We start from the raw sequence: 23,704 nt of genomic DNA, 5'->3' as shown, positions 1-23,704 counted from the left end.
GTGAGAGGGCTGGAGTATGTAAATAAGACTCCAGCCCTCGGCGCTGACTATCGTACAGCGTCTCTCCCTTGCCCTGATTGACAGGGTGGGGGCGGGAACGAAGCGGAGCTAGGCCGCAAAAGCCGGGGACTAGATTTATAAGCGCCGCCGTCGTAAAAGCACGGTCGGCGCTAAGTCCCCGGCGCACCACAAGTCTCAGCCGCGCCGCCGCTCCAGGGGCGGCCGGCGCGGCAGTCCCCAACACATAAAGTCCCTCAGAGAAACTGCAGTGACTGTAACCCCAGCGCACAGCGCTACTGTCCCCGGCGCACTAGCACACCCAGCAAGTCTGGAGTGTGCGCGGCCTGTCCATACGGGGACACAGAGTACCTGAATGTTGCAGGGCCTTGTCCCTGAACGGTACCCAGCTCCGTATCCAGCAGGTTCTACGGGTCTGTGGATGGAGCCCGGCCTCAGGGCTTGGGGGCCGGTAAGATCCCACTTCCTCAGAGCCCCTCAGGGGGATGGGGAAGGAAAGCAGCATGTGGGCTCCAGCCTCCGTACCCACAATGGGTACCTCAACCTTAACAAACACCGCCAATAGGAATGGGGTGAGAAGGGAGCATGCTGGGGGCCCTAGTATGGGCCCTCTTTTCTTCCATCCGATATAGTCAGCAGCTACTGCTGACTAAACAGTGGAGCTATGCGTGGATGTCTGACCTCCTTCGCACAAAGCTTGAAAACTGAGCAGCCCGTGATCCCACGGGGGGTGTATAGCCAGAAGGGGAGGGGCCTTACACTTTTTAGTGTAATGCTTTGTGTGGCCTCCGGAGGCAGTGCTATACACCCAATCGTCTGGGTCTCCCAATGGAGCGCCGAAGAAACAGCATGTGGGCTCCAGCCTCCGTACCCGCAATGGATACCTCAACCTTAACAACACCGCCGACAAGAGTGGGGTGAGAAGGGAGCACAAAGCATAAAAACTGAGGAGCCCGTGGGAGCACGGGGGGTGTATAGGCAGAAGGGGAGGGGCTTTACACTTTTAGTGTAATACTTTGTGCGGCCTCCGGAGGCATAGCCTATACACCCAATTGTCTGGGTCTCCCAATGGAGCGACAAAGAAATACGTTCTTCACCTGTCTTGTATGTGCAAACAAGTAGAACATAGAAAACCACTGAATTCTTATTGCGTAATCCTTCATGAAAAACACAGCCATACCAAACCTTTTCTTTATTTACAGTGTTTAAAAAAAAGGGGGCAGAAGAAAGGACAGAAGTAAAAGATAAAATATAACACTCACACTGACGAGATACAGCAGAGAGGAACGTGGGGCAGTTTCTGACAGGTATACTGTAGTTCTATATATAAACCACACTCTCAATAGACTCCCTTTGGTAGAAACAGTAATAAAGGAGATTGTGGTTTCCAGATGTTCCCCCCAATCACTATGTTACAAAGATGGGTAACAGAAGGTTAAACTAAGACGGCGCTTGCTATAAAATAATGGCTGGGACAGAAGATGAATGGGAGATCTTTTGTTAACGGTATTTACACACTTGTATTTACATACCATGGGTGAGATTAGGTCTGCTAAGACTAAGGGGTCGGGAGATTGGCAGGAGATCCTCGGTAACACCAAACCCCTCATTTCTATCAGAGGGGCTTGCAGCAACTTATCTGGCAACCGGGGAGATCTAAGAACCCTCCAAGTGAGGGTACAGGGTCCACCCCATGCTTCTGTAAATGATCCTGCTGGTTTAGACAAAAGATTTCAACTTTCAAACGAGTCACTCTGGAAAGGAATTGCTGCTGGTCTTTATGAATCTTTTTAAGGGGTTTTAAAGGCTTGTCCATATTTTACTCGGTACTTGTTTATATCCACAAAATGAAGGATCTCCAAGTCCCGGGTAGTGGCACAGGGCACCATACCCTCCACCCCTTCTCCCATCAGCCACTTTCTGGTATCCACTGCCATCTCCCGGCTCACATGTTCAAGATTCCACTTGCTCAGCCATGTTTGGAAGCGCTGGTGCAGTCGTTTGCTGACTCGCTCATGGGACTAAAAGAAACAAGAATCTAAATTACACACTTTTAAATGAACACTAAACATAACATTTGAAAAGGTGAAGTGGTTCGAAAATATATAAAAAAAACATATAACGACGCTAAAACCATTGGAGAAAAGATGAGGGCTGATCCCACTGACTGTCAGTTTGATGCAGTTTATCACCACTTTATTGGCCTGAAGGACTCTTACAAAACATTGCTACATGATGTATCCAAGTTTATGATACCCCGATGATGTAGATAAAAATTACTGCATTGCTAGGGTTTCCCTGAAAATAAGCCTTACTCCAAAAATAAGCCCTAGCAGGAGTTTCAGCATTTTCGACGTAAGGCCTAAATAAAAGCCCTACCCCAAAAATAGCCCTACTTGCGGATCATTAATAAAGTGTCCATGCAGCCAAAAAAGTTAAAGAATACTGCAGGACACTTCATTATATAAAGCAGACACCCCCAAAAGAAAGAAGAAAGAACACCTCACGATCATACTCGCCGAACGGGAGGACCTGCAGCGGATCCCCCACTCACACACATCAGATCGAGAACACACACACACACACAAACACAAACACACACCACATCCAGCGATATCGATTGCTTACAGCTGGCAGAGTTGGACACAGTGCTTTGGAGCACAAAGGACCCGCGGAAGGAAACCTTACAGGACCTGCGGCTATATATATATATATATATATATATATAAAAGAGGTAAGAGTCCTGGTGCACCACCTACTCCGCGTGTTACTACACGTTCAGCTACTTGAGCCCTACTGAGCCATGGAGGGGATCATGGTGCAGACTTGCGGTGAAGACCAAGATAAATCCAAAGGAGAAAGAAAGTCGCACTCCAGATGATCACCATATCACTCCGTCTTTATTGCAGGGGAAACATGAAGGTACAAGCCGTGGGGAGGGTGAGACAAGCCATACAACGCCGGACGACGGCGTGCCGTTTCGCTAGAAGTTAGCTTCCTCTGGACCCGTGGAAGCTAAGTTCTAGCGAAACGGCACACCGTCGTCCGGCGTTGTATGGCTTGTCTCACCCTCCCCACCGCTTGTACCTTCATGCTTCCCCTGCAATAAAGACGGAGTGATATGGTGATCATCTGGAGTGCAACTTTCTTTCTCCTTTGGATATATATTATATATATATATATATATGTATATATATATATATATATATGTATATATATATATATATTATATATATTTATTAATATATATATATATATATATATATATATATATATATATATATATATATATAGGTATATCTCTCATATATATACACACACACACACACACTAACACACCGAGTGTGCATCGCGATCTGATGTATGTGAATGTGTTGGCCAGAAGCAGGGGAGGACGGTGTGCAGCATACCTGCTGGAAGTGCCCGCTAAGGATTGCAGGAGGAACCGGGAGCCACGCAGATGTCCGGGGGTCTGGTAAGTATGAATCTCCTGGAAAGGGGGGGGGGGGGACTGCTTTTTTTGAGGGGTAAAACTTTTCCCCAACCGTGTTTCCCCAAGAATAAGCCCTTGCGCACTTTCAGGGGAAAAAAAATTGTAAGCCAGTGTCTTATTTTAGGGGAAACATAGTAGTAAGTCTAGTGCGCGATTCCTTCTCTATGGTGTCTACAGATCCCACTAACTGCAAAAGGACGCTAAGTTCCTTTTAGTAAAGCCATAAGGGTCCACGTGTGACAGTTTATGTCCATAAAACAGTTTTTTACATTGCCTCAATAATGCCAAATAGCTTACACTATACAATGGCTATTCTTCATAGCCTGGAAAAATGAGATATTCCTACCAGAAAGCTAGAATACGCTATACAGACACTGCATCTTCACATATGGGTGCAGGTGAATACCCCAAAAAGGAGTTGAACAGACATTGCAAAATTTAATGGGATATGTTACCCCTCTGAATACTATAATTTAAATATATACACACACATTTACATTTATACACAGGCCACCAATACGCTGGTAGATGCAGGAAACACTCCTTCAGGGCCCGCTGTCATGGCACCTACATACACACCTGCTGTGCCCTTAGTAAGGCGGTGCGACGGTACATGTAGTCCTCAGATTTGATGACGTATACCATCTTGTAAGAGTTCAGCTTGAATTTGCACTGCAGCTTGTCCAGACTCTCTAGATTCTCCAGCGTCCGCTTTCCATTGCCTTCCTTCTCCTGTTGCTCGCGGCCTCGCTGGCACTTCCGGATTCTCCGCAGGTTCCTGTGTAACAATAAGTGATCGGTAACAGCTATAAAGTTAGAACTTTTAAATCCTCTTTTGATCTGTGTGGGAGGAAAAAATACCATAAAAAGTTAGGTGAAAGTAGTTCATACAAGAAAAAGCTGAATAGTGGAGTGGTCAGACTAAATGTGAAGATAAGAATACTGGAATAGCTTCCCAACAGAGGTGGTAGAGACTAAAACAAGGAAAAACCCTACAGGAAAAAAAGGCAAATGTGGTTACGGACTAAAACCAGGGATAGTGTCGTTGGCACAGGTATCAGATGATGAGCTCACCTGGGTAAGAAAACAGGTTTCTGTGCGAGATGCTCTCTCAGCTCTGGGGAAGTAGAGTCACAGTTCATGTATCTTTCCACATAGTCCGACCAGCGCTTAAAGAAAGAAGACAATTTGTGCAGAATTAGTCCCAGAGCCCAGAATGCCGAGACCCAATACAGGCAAGCAGACAATAAGAGTAGAACTGCACAGTGGAGCAGCAGGAGGGCCAAGACCATGACACTTTGGCTATGTTCACATGCAGCATTTTTTTTCTGCATCCATGGCAGTAAAATGCAGGTTTTGCTGAATATTTTAGCTGCGTTTTTTGGTGCAGATTATGTGGGTGATTTGTATACAGTACATGATTAATAGTTTGATTCACCAAAAATGCAGCAAAAAAGAGATGCAAAAACACCGCGTGTGAACACAGCCTTAGGCCCAGTGCAGAGAACCTGTGATTGTCAAGCTTTGTTATTTGGTCAGCTTGAAAATCTCAAAAAAGGTGAAGTATTTTGCTGGTTTTTGCTTGTTCAATTTTTTTTTTTAACAAACATCACCAGCTATTTTGTAGTAAAACTACTTGTACTACTGATGATTTATACGTGCGCAACACAGAAATTATTGTTCCAAGATAAAAGTATCACTCCTTATTACACGCTATACACATTACTAATGGCGAATAGTGTAAGGATTCAGATACTTACCGGTCACTGTCTTCTAAAGTTTACAGCCCTGTTCTGGTCCTCTCCTGCATCATGTAACAGCAGCACTTTCTTTCCGGCTCACACAGACGACAATTCGCTCTTTTCCTAATATAAGTCTATGAGAGCACTGTTAGGAGTCTCATAGACTTACATTGAGAAAGTGACTTCCAGTCTATACAGTAACTCTGTGTGAGGTGATTGGTCACAAGATGCAGGAGAGGACCAGAGCGGCACTGGAAGGAGCAATGTACACAATGATTGTATTACGGATTGTTAACGGTTGGGAAAATTCTATATATTTTTTAAATGTATTTATTTCACTTGCTTATATAACGCTATTAATTCCACAGTGCTTTACAAGTGTGATCATCACTTTCCCCTTTGCAACTCACAAGCTACTGTATTTTTTGGACTATAAGACGCATTTTTTTACCCCCCCAAATGTGGGCCCACTCATTAGCCTCTTTTCATATGCATGCATCTTCCCGCCCATCATCTCTCAGCGCTGAAGCCGGCGCTGACAGGTGGGCGGGATGATGGGCGGGGGATGCATGCATAATTAACAGCTGACCCGCGTGATCATCCCTGGCAACTACAGCCTGGAGTGATCATGTGTGGCTATATTCACTCCTCCTCCCCCCCCCCCCCGCGCATCATCATCATACTCACGGGTCATCGATCCCTGCAGCATCACGATGACCTCCTGTCTGCCGACCCCTGATGTGTGTGGAGAGCGGTGCACACAGGGATAACGTCATCGCTGTGTGCACGGCTCCACACAGGTCAGCGGCGCTGCAGCCGGCACAGACAGGAAGATGAGCGATGCTGCGTGGAGTGAGGAAAGGTGTGTATAAACGTTTATGTTTTTATGTGTGCCACAGGATGCAGGCCATATGCCAGGATGGGGGTATATAGCAAAATGGGGGCACATACAGTACCTGGATGTGGGCACATACCAGGATGGTGGAGATATATACAAGGATGGCAGGAGGATCATTACCAGGCTGGGGTACCTTAGTAGAGAATTTGGGGACATTACCCCCATAACAGTGTCAGCAGTAAATCCTCGCCCCATAACAGTGGGTCATGACCACATTTTTTGCTTAAAATTTTATTTTCCTATTTTCCTCCTCTAAAACCAGGGTGCGTCTTATGGTCCGGTGTGTCTTATAGTCCGAAAAATACAGTAATTTCCCTACCAGTATGTCTTTGGGTTGTGGGAGGAAACTGTAGAACCCGGAGGAAACCCACACAAACACAGGGAGAACATAAACTCGCTGCAGATGTTGTCCATGGTGGGTTTTGAACCCCAGCGCTGCAAGACTACTGTGCTAACCACTGAGCCACCGTGCCGCCCTATATATATATATTTTATACGTGATCTGTTAGATCATATCATGAATCAGGCTGGATCTTGGTTCGTGTCATTAGACCTATGGTTGCGTCTTGGAGAAGTGTAGCAGGGGGGCAGATGATAACCTGCACAGTCCTTTTAATAGATGCAGCAATATTTAGTTTAGCAACTCATTCTGTTCTTATTTGCAATATTTTTGTATTGGGATCAGGAGACAAAAAGGTACAGTTTAGATGTTATTAACTTAAGAATGGACTTCAATTACAGCTGGTAAAGCCCCAACATCATCTCTGACTGTTTAGTGAGGCTCCAGGAGAACGTCTGAGAGGTTGTGGTGGATGGAGACGATCTGATTATAATGTGGGCGGGTGGGGAGTGTGCAGATTACAGGAAAATAATAATACCGAGGTGCTCAAAATAAAGGACGTAGGTGAACAATGTGTGCGGCCACATCATCTTATTGCATCGGTTTAGAAGTTTGGCAGCAGTCACCATGATAATCTAATTGTGGGGTTGGCTCCTTATTGTAAAAGGGTCGTTATCATAAGATGGAATAGAGCGTTCTTCATGGCAGGAGTTATTACTATCAGTTTCCCTATTTGAAACAATACGGCCACTTATTTATTGGATTGCTGCTACACAATTACGCTGTTTAGACCTACCCTGTACATCTACCTATACACGTAGGATAACTGCAAAAGAAGCCATTGGCAGGGATCAGCTGGACGTGCTCCAGATTATTAGGTGCCGCAGACACAAATCCATCCACCAAAAATGTCTCCTAATAAAGTGATTGGGATTTTCACAATTAATTGAAACCCTTCACAGAATAATAGGGAAAATATACATATTAAGATTTAGCATTAATAATGTACACATTTCTTCAATGAAATGACAAATAGAAGTCACTGTGTAAATGACTGGTGAGATGGGGGAAGCCTCGCCTGTCAGCTAGGTGGCGATGGCGGGCGGGGGGTATATTGTATAGGGGGCTCTCCTGGCATGCACCAACATTTGTTATTGGTATATTAAAGATTCTTCAGGTTGAGGTACCACCATTGAATTACAGGCCCACTTTAAAGGATAGATGGTTAACAGAGAAAGGATCAGAGGATATCACACCCAATGACACATTGGTAGTTATTAGTAATGATGCATTCTGCAAAAGAGTTTTGAAACTTTCTTTTTTTCCTAGAAACTTATTTACAAAACATAAAAATGTTGAAGCTTTTGAATTTTACAATAATTCACTACTCCTGAATATTGTATATAGTGCAGAAGAGTGTAAATGATGCCATACAAGTCCTTGTACATGGTCACGAAGCATCTATTTTGTATGTCGGTGCCTGCAGTCACAGGGCTGGAGACAAGCGTTACTTTATTGTACGGCTAGTTAGATTTTAATAACTATTTAACCTAATTAATCTACATTTAAAATAAATAAATATTAATAAAATAAAACACGAGAACTATACTCCTCTGCATAGCCAATCAGTGGGAAAGGCAGATCTCCCTGATCTTACTGCAGGGTACATCAAAGAGATCTTTATACTAAACCTCGGCTTTAGTAAGCAGATTGCTGGATGTAAAAGTCATTGGAGTGATGTGCTGTAGTGATGAGTGCGCACTACCATGCTCGGGACTCATAACCAACAGTTGGATGCTCAGATGGGCGGTACTCATGTACCGCGTATAATGGAAGTCAATGGGGAAGTCAAGCATTGTTCCTGAAGATCTTCCTTATTGTCTTCCATTATACTTGGTACATGACTACTGCCCTTCCGAGCATCTGACTGCTGGTTACCAAGTACGGTAGTGCTCGATCATCACTAATACTCTACCAAACTGGATTACTAGCAAGCAGTGGAAGGGAAGCCAAGGTCGGCCAAACACAGATGTAGATAACAGAAGAGATGTACATTCTGTTTCAATTGTGTTTGGGAAATAAACCCACTATATGTGTAATTCCTACCTAAAATAAGGCAAGTGTGACATTAGCCATAGGGGCATGCACAGCTGCCGGTGGCTGACATCTCATAGGCTGTATAGACCAGACACTTCCATGTACACACAACCATCATTAAAGGGAACCTGTCAGCAGAAATTTGGCTTTCAACCTAAATGTTTCCCCCTCTGCAGCTCGTGGGCTGCATTCTAGCAAGGTTTCTATACTTTTTGTGCCCCCTTTTAAACCAAAATAAATACTTTATAAAGTTATACCTTTTGGTATGAAAATCTTGTAAATTCTCCATGGGGGCGGGCCGTCTAGTGTCCGTTGCTGTCCCTTACGCCGTCCCCCCACGCTCCAAATCATCCCTCAGGACGCCATCCACTGCGCCCGAGGTCCCGTGCACGCCAGGAGACCTGGTGACGAGGTCGCAGGCACGAGAGTACGGGCGGCGCTGTGATTGCATCTCAAGTGCCCGCCCATACTCTCGTGGCCGCGCTCTCCCCTCTGTACGTCGTTCAGATTCTCTCCGCTTCTCCTGTGCTGCTCCGCACCTCCCATCTATTTCCTGCTGCAGGGTACGATGGGAAGGAGGTGACGTCTGGTCATTTGGCTGGCGCAGAACGCTGGAGGAAGAGGGGAAAGTGCGGTCACGAGGTTATGGGCGGCACTTGCTGATGACACTCACAGCACCGCCCATAACCTCGTGCCTGCGCAAAACGTCACCAGCGGTCACATGTGCACGCAGTGCACAGTCCCACAGCGCATGCGCGGGACCTCAGGCGCCCAGGGGTGGCGTCCTGAGGTTTGAAATTCAGCGTTCGGGGGCGGCGTAAATCGGCAGGAGGACAGTAACGGACACCAGGCAGCCCGACCCCATGGATAATTTACGAAATTTACATACGAAAAGGTACAAGTTTATAAAGTGTTTATTTTGGTATAAAAGGGGCCAGAAAAACTAGAGGAACCTTGCTAGAATGCAGCCCAGGAGCTGCAGAGGGGGAAACATTTAGGTTTATAGCTAAATTTCTGATGACAGGTTCCCTTTAATATAATCATTCTGTGTGCATAAAATAAATTATATATGTATTAATAATGCAACCTGATCTGATAATAAAACCTCATTATTTCTAGAATTCCCCGACCTCATGGAATATGCCGAAGCAGGCCAGATGAACCATACGGGTATATGGACACCAGACTCACGTCCTAAGGACACCATTTTCCTTTGCTGAACAAGTGTCCTATGGGGTGGTTTGTAGATTTCAAGAACTCAAAATGAGGTGTGAACACTTTCTAGGCAAAGAAATGCTGCTGCCAGTTTTTAGCTTAATGTCAATAGGGAGATCTAAACAGGTAAGGATTAAAGGGAACCTGTCAGGTCCAATATGCACTCAGAACCACGAGCAGTCCTGGGTGTATATTGCTAATCCCTGCCTAAGCGTTCCTGTATACACTAGCATAGATAAAGAGAGCTTTAGAAAAATTATTTCTAAAGATCTTTTACCGTATGCCAATGAGTGAGGGGACTAGTCCCCTGGGCTTTACTTCCCTTGGCTAGTTGCCCTCAGTAGCATGTTAGGACGCCCCTGTGGGTGTGCTGACATGCTAATAAATGCAGTGTCAGAGGATGAGGTCACACACCTCTCTGCCGCCATCACCACCCATCGCTGGATTTTGGCTCAATGCGCATGACCCCAGAGTTTTAACTACATGACTACTTCAGTTTGAAGCCAGGAAAACGTACACCCAGATTCATAGTGTGCATGATTGAAACTCCGGGGTCATGCGAACTGAGCCGAAATTCCCCGTCAGACGCGAAGGTGGCATAGAGGTGAGTGGTATCATCCTGTGACACTATGTATTCATTAGCATATTAGCACACCCACAGGGGAACACTAACATGCTAATGGAGCCGACTAGCCAGGAAAACGAACGCCCAGGGGACTAGTCCCTCGCTCATTAGCATATGATACAAGATCTTTGGAAATACTTTTTCTATAGATCTCTTTATCTATGCTAGTGTATACAGGGACAGTTAGGCAGGGATTAGCAATATGCACAGAACTGCTTGTGGTTCTGGGTGTATATTGGACAAGACAGGTTCCCTTTAAGTGTGCTATAATATGTTTAATATAGTTAGTTTTAGTCCTAAAATACGCTGCAGTGTTTTTGCACTCTCGTTTTCAATGGATCTCTAATTCAGTCAGGAAAAAAAAATAAACAAACAATCAAGCGTGTTAAGGAGATTTCTGAAATCTCACAGCTTTTGCTGATCATGTAAAAAATAGCTGTTAATTTGTATAAAAAAACGCTGCATGTGAACATAGCCTTACTCTGATGAGTTGTTGTTTTTTTGTTTGTTTTTTTCTTGAAATGCAGCATGATCTGGGAATAGTATAGTATACTTTTTCCATAGACTTCATAAGAGGAATTATATGGTTAATACTGCTCCTTCACTTCATGTTTGCTGATACCTGCCACATTCATTAACAGGAATAACCCTTTATTGATGGTTTAAACCAGGGGTCTCAAACACGCGGCCCGCGGGCCGCATGCGGCCCTTCAGGTGGCTTCTTGCGGCCCGCAGGCCCGTGGACCTGGTAAAGATGGCGACCGGTGCAGGGGCCGCAGCTGTCAGTTATTTATTTCAGCCTACAGTTTTGTGTTTGCCGCGCACAGTGAAGTTCTCGCTGCAGAACGCAATAACAGCCGCCTGCCAATCAGAGGCAAGCACCTGCTGCATATGACCTCAGATGCTTGCCTGTGATTGGCCAGTGGCTGTTGTGCAGTGAGAACTGCTCTGCACGCGCCGGCCGAACGTTCAGCGATGACAGCAGCTGTGATCATTACCGGGTCCACGTGCCTGCGTGCCGCTGACAGCAGGTGAGAAGAATGTTTTCGTGTTGCTGGCTGAGGCTGCAGTGTGTGTGTGTGTGTGTGTGTGTGTGTGTGTGTGTGTGTCTCATGCCGTGTGTGGTTCTGTTGCTGCCTGAGGCTGCACTGTGTGTGTGTGTGTGTGTGTGTGTGTGTGTCTCTCATGCCGTGTGTGGTTCTGTTGCTGGCTGAGGCTGCACTGTGTGTGTGTGTGTGGTAGCTGAGGCTTCACCGAGTCCACGTGCCTGCATGCCGCTGACAGCAGGTGAGAAGAATGTTTTCGTGTGTGTTAGCTGAGGCTGCACAGGGTGGGGGGGATGTGTATTAGCTAAGGCTGCACAGGGTGGGGGGATGTGTATTAGCTGAGGCTGCACAGGGTGGGGGGATGTGTATTAGCTGAGGCTGCACAGGGTGGGGGGGATGTGTATTAGCTGAGGCTGCACAGGGTGGGGGGGATGTGTATTAGCTGAGGCTGCACAGGGTGGGGGGGATGTGTATTAGCTAAGGCTGCACAGGGTGGGGGGGATGTGTATTAGCTAAGGCTGCACAGGGTGGGGGGATGTGTATTAGCTAAGGCTGCACAGGGTGGGGGGATGTGTATTAGCTGAGGCTGCACAGGGTGGGGGGGATGTGTATTAGCTGAGGCTGCACAGGGTGGGGGGGATGTGTATTAGCTGAGGCTGCACAGGGTGGGGGGGATGTGTATTAGCTGAGGCTGCACAGGGTGGGGGGGATGTGTATTAGCTGAGGCTGCACAGGGTGGGGGGGATGTGTATTAGCTGAGGCTGCACAGGGTGGGGGGGATGTGTATTAGCTGAGGCTGCACAGGGTGGGGGGGGATGTGTATTAGCTGAGGCTGCACAGCGTGGGGGGGATGTGTATTAGCTGAGGCTGCACAGGGTGGGGGGATGTGTATTAGCTGAGGCTGCACAGGGTGGGGGGGATGTGTGTGTTAGCTGAGGCTGCACAGGGTGGGGGGGATGTGTGTGTTAGCTGAGGCTGCACAGGGTGGGGGGGATGTGTGTGTTAGCTGAGGCTGCACAGGGTGGGGGGGATGTGTGCGTGTGAGCTGAGGCTGCACAGGGTGTGTGTGTGTGTGTGTGTGTGTGTGTTAGCTGAGGCTGGGGCACATTGCTACAAGGGGACAAGGATGCACACATTTTTACAGAATGGGAAACAAGATGGGGCACATTACTACAAGATGTTGGCCAAAATTACTATGCGGTGGTTATTGTAAAACTGTATTACTTACAAAAAGGGGAAAAAAATGTAAAAAAAAGTGTATGTATTTTTGTATATATATACATACATATACACACACTACACATTTGTTATAATGGACAAATGAAAAATGTTCAAAAACAGTGATTCAAGGGTGTATAGAAAGAAAAAATGGTACCACTACCAATGTCACTTTGTCCTGAAAGGAATGTGGCCCCTCAAATTATTTTTTTCCTGTGTGCGGCCCATACACCCAGCCGAGTTTGAGACCCCTGGTTTAAACCATGTGTAAGAAGCCTAATGCTGATGGAGCTCGCTCCGATATCTACATTACAGGTTTGGAGATTCAGTCACTTTTCGCATGTTTCAGTGTTTAGCAGAAATCAAAAAGTGAACAGTGTCGCAGGTCCAGGTCACACGCAGCAGTATCAATTAATCGGAGCTGGAGGTAAAAGGTGCACCAGTATATGGTTTTAAATGAGCATTTCATAACAGTACTAGGTCATAGTAACACTTCAGATGCCAGGTCTGGCCCCCGTTTCCCCTTACAGTTGTCCACTACCCGGCCACTCCCTCCTCAATTGTTATAGTCCACCATAGATCATTAGACAGCCTATACTCACCCTAGGTGCTGGCGGAGTTGCAGCTATGTCGCAGCCTGGTCTTTCATGACGTTATGCCACGTGAGCCCTGCAGCCTATCAGCGGCTGCTTTATTGTCACCTCTTTTGGACAGAACATTCAGATTAGAGGGCAGCAGCTCTCACCTCTTCTCAGAGGTGCCATTTTTTTTGCAAAAAAAAAAAAGAAGTGAAAGTGAAATGAGAGTGAAATGGCCGGTGTGTGGCTGCAGGGCTCACATGGCGTACAATCATTTGAGCTCAGTGAGAGTCTGACGTCGCTGGAACAGCGATAGCACTGGAGACTTTTGTCATTTTCCACCAGGTAAAGTAAATTCAGAAGGGGTTATCTGAGCTCTGAGCAGTGGTTATCTCAGTTGTGGAGTTAGCTGTAAGCCTGAGAATGTGTTGTACCAAGTCATCGACAATTTCATGCTGCCTGGAGAGTCCAACACCATCACTAATGTATCTTCCACCTTCAAGTCTAAGAACCGCCAGAACACACACACACACACACACACACACACACACACACAGAGTGGTCCAAATGTAGGAGGACAGTATGTGTACACACACACACACACACACAGAGTGGTCCAAATGTAGGACAGTATGTGTGTACACACACACACACACACACACACACACAGAGTGGTCCAAATGTAGGAGGACAGTATGTGTACACAAACACACACACACACACACACACACACACACACACACACACAGAGTGGTCCAAATGTAGGAGGACAGTATGTGTACACAAACACACACACACACACACACATACAGAGTGGTCCAAATGTAGGAGGACAGTATGTGTGTACACACACACACACACACACATACAGAGTGGTCCAAATGTAGGACAGTATGTGTACACACACACACACACACACACACACACACACACACACAGAGTGGTCCAAATGTAGGAGGACAGTATGTGTGTACACACACACACACACATACAGAGTGGTCCAAATGTAGGACAGTATGTGTACACACACACACACACACACACACACACACACACACACACACACACACACACACACACACACAGAGTGGTCCAAATGTAGGAGGACAGTATGTGTACACACACACACACACACACACACACACATACAGAGTGGTCCAAATGTAGGACAGTATGTGTACACACACACACACACACACACACACACACACACACACACACACACACACACACACACAGAGTGGTCCAAATGTAGGAGGACAGTATGTGTGTACACACACACACACACACACACACACACACATACAGAGTGGTCCAAATGTAGGACAGTATGTGTACACACACACACACACACACACACACACACACACACACACACAGAGTGGTCCAAATGTAGGAGGACAGTATGTGTGTAGGGTTATCAAACGTGGTGTAAAGTGAAACGGACTCAGTTGCCCTTAGCAACCAGACTCCACCTTTCATTTTCCAAAGTCTGTGAAGAATGAAAAGTGAGTGCAATCTGATTGGTTGCTAAGGGCAACTGAGTCAAGTTTCACTTTACACCATGTTTGATAACCCGATTACACACACTGTCCACCTACTTTTGGACCACCCTGTATATATATTTAGTATATGATGAGAAGTTCCTTGTAAGGGTTATATATTTTTACAGGCCAAGAAATATCCAATCACAATAAAACATTTCAATGTGTTTCCTCTTCATGAGCCACCAGGTACTCTCCACTTGTCATGAAGATGTCCTTAGAACATGAAGTCTCAATAAGATTTATTAGGCCACACCATCAGATCTGGGTTTTGGGCTTCTCATGAAAAGGTTTTAGAAACTAAAGCAGCTGAGAAACCAAATGTATTTTTAAAGAGGATATATGGGACATTTTTTTTCCCAAAATATGTCCAAGCATGAAAGGCAGGTAGTTGCTACTTACATGGCTGTTGTGCTCGGAGCAGTCGATTGCCGGCACAGAGATGTCACACACCACTCCTGCCGGTGATTCAGCTGCTTCTGCTGACATCGCATCAATAGAGTGGCGGCTTCTCATCTGCTCTACTGTGTGGACAGGGTGGGACAACTGACATCACGCTGATTTACAGCCGACTCCCCAAGCAGTCAATCAGGATGATGCCGGCAGTTCCACCAAGTGTACAGAGCAGAGTGGAAAAGAAGCCTCAACTCTGCTGACAAAGCCATAGTATCAATGGGAGGAGCCATCTGTGACTGCTCCGTTAACACAAATAACGACGCCGGGCACAGCAGGAAGGTAGGTAGCAACTACAGGCTTGTTTGTGCTTTTTAAAGTCCTGGATATACCTTTTAAGTGTAATCCAATAAAATCCTGGTTTAGAGATTAGACTATATGCTTAGATGTTACAAGCCTTCCTTCTGTGAAAGCTACTGAACTCAAATGTGCAATAGTTTCTGCTTCAGAAGAAATCTGCATAGAGGGTTCACTCTTATGAGCGGGAAATGGCCAATAAAAGTAAAGGAGGGAAGAAAAAAAAAATAAAAAAAAATCCCACTTTCCTAGAATGCGATGCTGAACAAAGCTGTGCAAACCTGAGTCCAAAGTGTGACTAATGGCTCCTGAAAGCAAGCTGTAAAGGCAGCTCTGGCCTAGAATATGGCCTGCTCCTACAGACCGGTATTAAAGAAGTAACACAGAGTTACCTAAAGGGAACCTGTGAGGTGCAATATGCACCCAGAGCCACGAGCAGTTCTGGGTGTATATTGCTAATCCCTGCCTAACCGTCCCTTTATACACTAGCATAGATAAAGAGATCTTTAGAAAAAGTATTTCTAAAGATCTTTTATGATATGCTAATGAGCGCAGGGGCTAGTCCCCCAGGCATTAGTCGCCCCTCATTAGCATGTTAGTATGTCCCTGTAAGTATGCTACCATGCTAATGAATATGACGCGTCATAAGATGATCTCTCACCTCTCCGCCGCCATCGCTGGATTTCGGCTCAGTGCGCACGACCCCGGTGTTTGGGTCATGCGCACTACTTTTACAGTTTGAAGCCAGGATGCATATACCCAGCTTCATAGTGCGGTCATACGCACTGAGCCGAAATCCAGCGATGGCGGCGGAGAGGTAAGGATCATCCTGTGATGCTGCGTATTCATTAGCATGCTAGTAGACCTACAGGGGCCCACAGGGACGTACTAACATGCTAATGAGGGGCAACTGGATGGGGAACTAACGCCCAGGAGGCTAGTGCCCTCACTCATTAGCATATGATATAAGATCTTTATAAATACTTTTTCTAAAGATCTCTTTATCTATGCTACTGTATACAGGGACGGTTAGGCAGGATTAGCAATATACACCCAGAACTGCTCGTGGTTTTGGGTGCAAATTGGACCTGACCGGTTCCCTTCAATGCGTCATGTAGCCTTGGGGCCCGATTCATCAATTGTGGTTTTCTTATGTCATTTGTTGTTTTTTTTTGTCTTCTAGCGTTCGCTGATTTTTGCATTTAATTCTTCAAAATGGCACAATAAGTTATTGAATTTAGCGCAGACTGAAAAATACTCGTCTCAACTTTTTTTTTTTTTAAGCGCAAAAAGACATGAAATGCTAAAATTTTCAGGGGTACATAAAATCACTGTATAAGAGCGCATTTGCTTTAAAGTACATGATGACCACAAATAGAAAAAAAAAGAAAGAAAAAGAAGCAAACACATAATATAGATTTCAAAAAAGGCACAAACGAAAAAAATAGGTAAAAAACCCTAAAACAAAGCAAACGCAAAAAGGAATCAGGTCCCGAGTCTACACCTAAGCTGTAATATACAGTCATATGAAAAAGTTTGGGCACCCCTATTAATGTTAACCTTTTTTCTTTATAACAATTTGGGTTTTTGCAACAGCTATTTCAGTTTCATATATCTAATAACTGATGGACTGAGTAATATTTCTGGATTGAAATGAGGTTTATTGTACTAACAGAAAATGTGCAATCCGCATTTAAACAAAATTTGACCGTTGCAAAAGTATGGGCACCTCAACATAAAAGTCACATTAATATTTTGTAGATCTCCTTTTGCAAAAATAACAGCATCTAGTCGCTTCCTGTAGCTTTTAATGAGTTCCTGGATCCTGGATGAAGGTATATTTGACCATTCCTGTTTACAAAACAATTCCAGTTCAGTTCAGTTTGATGGTCGCCGAGCATGGACAGCACGCTTCAAATCATCCCACAGATTTTCAATGATATTCAGGTCTGGGGACTGGGATGGCCATTCCAGAACATTGTAATTGTTCCTCTGCATGAATGCCTGAGTAGATTTGGAGCGGTGTTTTGGATCATTGTCTTGCTGAAATCTCCATCCCCTGCGTAACTTCATCTTCGTCACTGATTCTTGCACATTATTGTCAAGAATCTGCTGACAATGATTTGAATCCATGCGACCCTCAACTTTAACAAGATTCCCGGTGCCGGCATTGGCCACACAGCCCCAAAGCATGATGGAACCTCCACCAAATTTTACTGTGGGTAGCAAGTGCTTTTCTTGGAATGCCGTGTTTTTTTGCCTCCATGCATAACGCCTTTTTGTATGACCAAACAACTCAATCTTTGTTTCATCAGTCCACAGGACCTTCTTCCAAAATGTAACTGGCTTGTCCAAATGTCCTTTTGCATACCTCAGGCGACTCTGTTTGTGGCGTGCTTGCAGAAACGGCTTCTTTCGCATCCCATACAGCTTTTCCTTGTGCAACGTGCGCTGTATTGTTGACCGATGCACATTGACACCATCTGCAGCAAGATGATGCTGCAGGTCTTTGGAGGTGGTCTGTGGAATGTCCTTGACTTTTCTCACCATTCTTCTTCTCTGCCTTTCTGATATTTTTCTTGGCCTGCCACTTCTGGGCTTAACAAGAACTGTACCTGTGTTCTTCCATTTCCTTACTATGTTCCTCACAGTGGAAACTGACAGTTTAAATCTCTGAGACAACTTTTTGTATCCTTCCCCTGAACAACTATGTTGAATAATCTTTGTTTTCAGATCATTTGAGAGTTGTTTTGAGGAGCCCATGATGCCACTCTTCATAGGGGATTCAAATAGGAGAACAATTTGCAAGTGGCCACCTTACCTTTTCTCATGATTGGATACACCTGCCTATGAAGTTCAAAGCTCAATGAGGTTACAAAAGCAATTTAGTGCTTTAGTAAGTCAGTAAAAAGTAGTTAGGAGTGTTCAAATCAAGAAATTGATAAGGGTGCCCATACTTTTGCACCAGTCAAATTTTGTTTAAATGCGGATTGCACATTTTCTGTTTGTACAATAAACATCATTTCAATCCAGGAATATTACTCAGTCCATCAGTTATTAGATATATGAAACTGAAATAGCTGTTGCAAAAACCCAAATTGTTATGAAGAAAAAAAATTAACATTAATAGGGGAGCCCAAACTTTTCCATATGACTGTAATAGGTTATACCGTATACCAGGCACATCTGAATATCACTCACAAAGCGCATTAAACATTGGGGATGTTACTAATACATTAGAACAAGATCAGATGTCTCGTAGGAAAGATGTAGTCATTCATCAGGTGCCATATGAATAGTATAGGAGGAGAAGCAAGTAGTGGCGTAGAGGTTAGTGATTCAGGAAGGTGGTGAAGATGAAGAGTGCCATTGTTATATAAGAGATTCAATGGGAGAAAGAGCGGAAAAAAAACAAAACCAGAACAAATCACTACGTCACCCTGGATCGTTAAAACATGTTTATTATATTACAATTTGAGTCTTGCTCCAAAATGTTTTTTTTTTTTTTGTTTTTTTTTTAATTTAAGTATTGCCTGGATTCTGTAACAAAGCACAGATTGATAACGTTCTGTACAAGTATGGAAAAATCAGATCGTACACACGCTGCAGGTTTTGTTTGACCGGGGTGGGCTGTGATTTGATCCCAGAAGGCGATTTAGTAAGTGTTGTCACACATCCCCCCCCGTGACCCTTTCCCCAATAGGTCCTAGAGGTCGGGGTCTTGCCTATGGTGGCGGTAACCGAGAGCCCCTCAGGAACGAGTAGGGCTTACCTCGGTCTCCGCTGGGTCATCTGAGTTTTCTTCCTCAGTGTCCAGCAGTTCAATTGTTAATTGGACCTGTCCACAACCCTGGGAAAACATCAACTGTACAAAAGAAAAGAAAAAGTAAAAAAAAAGGTCAAACATTTTATAATTTCAAAAGCACAAAACACACACAAATATCTAGGACACGTGGTCACAAATACCGGACAAGCCATTAGGCCACTAAAATGCTGAAGAGCAGGAGAGAACCCCAATGAACCCGTTAATAGTTTACGTGGTCTGACAGACATGCCGTGGCTCTGCCACCGGAACTATTGAATCAAAGAACCCAGGTATGGAGGAGGCTAATCATACTGAACTGGGTACATATGACCAACATTATCGGCCTCCAAAGCTTCTAATTAGGAGAGGGCAAAACAGCCACAAGTTCTCCAGAACGTTGCGCCTGACAAATCAGTGGTGCAGCCTCAGGGTTTTGTAATAGAAACTTTAGCACAGACATATTTCGCACGAAAATGCTTTTGATTAAAGAGATATAAGGTTTGTAGGATTACTACTAACTTTTCGGGGATGTTGTGACCTAATGGACAGCTCAGTACTGGACCCTATTAGGACCTCCTACTCTACTGGACATAATTTACGCAGTGATTCAGAATATTCTTGATCAACCAACCTGTCATTCTTATGAAGAAACCTCATGCAAGGCACTACAAGGGCGAGGCATTCTTATACATTTCAGAATGCCAACACTCTGTTTTTGGATAAGATGTTGTCCAGTTAAAAACAAGTGCTCACATCCCTGAGGATTCGTGATGACTTGCCGATCGGTGGGTGTCTTACTGCTGAGGCAGTATCCCCGCAATATTAGCTCCTTTACAAGATATTGCAGTAGAACAGATGCCCCGACTGCCAATCCATTGTAAAAGGGATACACATTTCCAAATCTGCCGATTGTTGTGGCCCCCAATAGACAGACAGCCACTGATCAACAAGTTATCACCTATCCTGTGAAAATGGACAACCCTTTAAATAGAATGATAAGATAAGATAAGACATTCGTACACAAGTGTTAACTAAGGGGTGCTTCACACACAGCGAGCTCGCTGCCGAGATCGCTGCTGAGTCACGCTTTTTGTGACGCAGCAGTGACCTCATTAGCGATCTCGCTGTGTGTGACAATGAGCAGCGATCTGGCCCCTGCTGCGAGATCGCTGCTCGTTACACACAGCCCTGGTTCGTTTTCTTCAAACGCGCTCTCCCACTGTGACACACAGATCGCTGTGTGTGACAGCGAGAGAGCGACAAATGAAGCGAGCAGGGAGCAGGAGCCGGCATCTGGCAGCTGCGGTAAGCTGTAACCAAGATAAACATCGGGTAACCAAGGTGGTTACCCGATATTTACCTTAGTTACCAGCCTCCGCCGCTCTCACGCTGCCTGTGCTGCCGGCTCCGGCTCTCTGCACATGTAGCTGCTGTACACATCGGGTTAATTAACCCGATGTGTACTGTAGCTAGGAGAGCAAGAAGCCAGCGCTAAGCAGTGTGCGTGGCTCCCTGCACATGTAGCTGCATTACACATCGGGTTAATTAACCCGATGTGTACTGTAGCTAGGAAAGCAAGGAGCCAGCGCTCAGTGTGCGCGGCTCCCTGCACACACAGCTAAGCGGTGTGCGCTGGTAACTAATGTAAACATCGGGTAACCATACCCGATGTTTACCTTAGTTACCAGTGTCCGCAGCTTCCAGACGCCGGCTCCGTGCAAGCGCAGCGTCGCTTGCACGTCGCTGCTGGCTGGGGGCTGGTCACTGGTCGCTGGTGAGATCTGCCTGTTTGACAGCTCACCAGCGACCATGTAGCGATGCATCAGCGATCCTGACCAGGTCAGATCGCTGGTCGGATCGCTGCTGCATCGCTAAAGTGTGAAGGTACCCTTAGGATACATACATTGATAATATTTTTAAACGTTCGTCTACCCTTTCTTTGAGGTTTTAGCCCAAGTTTATTGTAGAAATTAAATTGTAATTCCCAACAGTGAAAGCTGTCACTTATTCACAGGCTTCATAGCATATAGCCAAAGCAAGGGAGCAGACAGGGAGCTGCTGAAGACAGGGTAACAAGGGACTCACCTTGAAACAGTTCTCATCAGCCATTAGCTGCTCAGCTTTTCGCTGGTAATTGGCCTCACCCAAGGTGCGGGATGTTTGGGTGGCCAGGAGACCCCCTGTAGCATTGCAGCCGCTCTCGGAGAGGTAGAGATCTGTCACTTGCACACAGATTTCATCACTGACTATGTGCTGGAGCTACAGATCAAAAAGAAAAAAAAAAGAACTATAGTAAGAAAAGCTAGACTGGCAGAACATAAATCCCAGAGTATGTCTGGCATCAAGCTGGACAAAGGCGCACTTGCTCTGGAGAAAAAATGAGCCACCACTTTTTTGGGGGTTTTTTTTGCAAGAAATTGCCTATACCTGCAGCTTTGCAGTTACATTTTTGTTTTTCTATATACCATATTTTCGGATTATAAGGCGCATGTTTCCTTTCAAAAATTTGGGAAAAAAATGAGGGGTGTGTCTTATAATCCAAATGTTCCTTACCGGGGATGGTGGAGAGGGGGTTGCAGGAGCAATGCCGTGGGCGATGTGCTGTAGCTGCTTTGTGCTGGGGCTGCAGGCCGAAGGCGCTGTACTGTGGTTGCGGGCGCCATCCTGAAAATGTCGGCGGTACGGATTTCAAAATAATGGCGCCCGGAGTTGGCGAGTGTGCAGATGGAGTTCTCGGCTCAAGATACCATCATAGTCCGCTGCTGGAAAGATTAATGGCCGACTCCGGGTGCCATTATTTGAAGTCCACACTGCCAACATTTTCAGGATGGCGCCAGCAGCCCCACCACAGCGCAGTGCCCTCGGCCTGCAGCCTAAGCACAGCTCCAACACAGCGCACCCGCAGCCCCAGCACAGCATCGCCCTATTCCTGCCTCCTGTGACCCCGCTCCACCTTCACCTTTACCCGACACCACCGGCTTGTAAGACTGACCCCATTTTCTTTTTTCTTACCTTTTTTCCCCCTCTAAATTTGTGGTTCGTCTTATAATCCGATGCATGTTATAAACCAAAAAAAAGAGAATTTTGTTTACTTACTGTAAATTCTTTTTCTTATAGTTCCGTATTGGGAGACCCAGACATTGGGTGTATAGCTTCTGCCTCCGGAGGACACACAAAGTACTACACTAAAAAGTGTAGCTCCTCCCGCTGAGCCTATACACCCCCTGGAGAACCAGATCTAGCCAGTTTAGTGCAAAAGCTGAAGGAGAATAACCACCCACAAGTAAAAACAGAACAAGAACCGGAACAACCGGAGACTCTGTCCACGACAACAGCCGGTGATAACACGCGGAACAAGAACCTGCCAACAGGCAACAGGGAGGGTGCTGGGTCTCCCAATACAGAACTATAAGAAAAAGAATTTACGGTAAGGAACAAAATTCTCTTTTTCTTTATCGTTCCTATGGGAGACCCAGAGATTGGGACGTCTCAAAGCAGTCCATGGGTGGGAATAAACAGAAAAACTGAGAAGTAGGCAGAGCCTAACTTCACAAATGGGCGACAGCCGCCTGAAGGATGCGTCTGCCCAAGCTCACATCTGCCGAAGCATGAGCATTCACTTGGTAGTGCTTCGAAAAGGTATGCAGGCTAGTCCAAGTGGCAGCCTGACAGACTTGCTGAGCCGTAGCCTGGTGCCTGAAAGCCCAAGAGGCACCGACAGCTCTGGTCGAGTGTGCCTTGATCCCCGGCGGGGGAGGCACATGAGAACACTGGTAGGTATCGGAAATGGTCGACCTAATCCAACGGGCTAAGGTCGGCTTAGAAGCAGAGAGGCCCTTATGCCGACCTGTGTTTAGCACAAAAAGAGAGGTGCACTGCCTAAGAGCAGCGGTGCGAGACACATCGATCCGGAGCGCCCGCTCCAGATCCAGAGTATGCAACGCTTTTTCAAAGCGATGAACAGGAGCCGGACAAAAGGAAGGCAGGGTAATGTCCTGGTTAAGGTGGAAAGGAGAAACCACCTTAGGGAGAAAGTCCGGAGTCGGACGGAGAACCACCTTGTCTTGATGAAAAACCAAAAAAGGTGACTCCGAAGAGAGCGCAGCCAAATCAAAGACTCTCCTGAGGGAAGTTATGGCCACTAGAAAGACCACTTTCTGTGAAAGACGAAACAAACAAACCTCCCTAAGAGGCTCAAAGGGGGGTTTCTGCAAGGCCGTGAGGACCAAATTGAGGTCCCAGGGATCCAAGGGCCGCCGGTAAGGCGGAATCATGTGAGACGCGCCCTGCATGAAGGTGCGGACCTGAGCCAGCCGGGCGATACACCGCTGGAAC

General features: G+C 45.8%; 1 protein-coding gene across 4 annotated transcripts in view; it reads right to left on the bottom strand.

Moving 5' to 3' along the window:
• Positions 1 to 1,195: 1,195 nt before the first annotated feature.
• The window catches only part of SIN3A (SIN3 transcription regulator family member A), a 137,386-nt gene continuing 114,877 nt past the window's right edge, over positions 1,196 to 23,704 (bottom strand). For 3 of the 4 annotated variants that reach the window (XM_075345587.1, XM_075345589.1, XM_075345586.1), the window contains exons 17-21: positions 21,455 to 21,628; positions 19,337 to 19,429; positions 4,586 to 4,680; positions 4,091 to 4,289; positions 1,196 to 2,039 (exon numbers count right to left, since the gene is read on the bottom strand). In XM_075345587.1, the coding sequence (XP_075201702.1) occupies positions 1,809 to 2,039; positions 4,091 to 4,289; positions 4,586 to 4,680; positions 19,337 to 19,429; positions 21,455 to 21,628 (792 nt within the window). In that variant the 3' untranslated portion in view covers positions 1,196 to 1,808. The remainder of the gene's footprint in view (positions 2,040 to 4,090; positions 4,290 to 4,585; positions 4,681 to 19,336; positions 19,430 to 21,454; positions 21,629 to 23,704) is intronic. The other variant, XM_075345590.1, reaches the window with a different exon arrangement.

This window comes from Anomaloglossus baeobatrachus, chromosome 4 (genome assembly GCF_048569485.1).
Source record: "Anomaloglossus baeobatrachus isolate aAnoBae1 chromosome 4, aAnoBae1.hap1, whole genome shotgun sequence".
NCBI classification, from domain to species: Eukaryota; Metazoa; Chordata; class Amphibia; order Anura; family Aromobatidae; genus Anomaloglossus; species Anomaloglossus baeobatrachus.
This window is presented reverse-complemented; position numbering and strand designations above follow the sequence as displayed.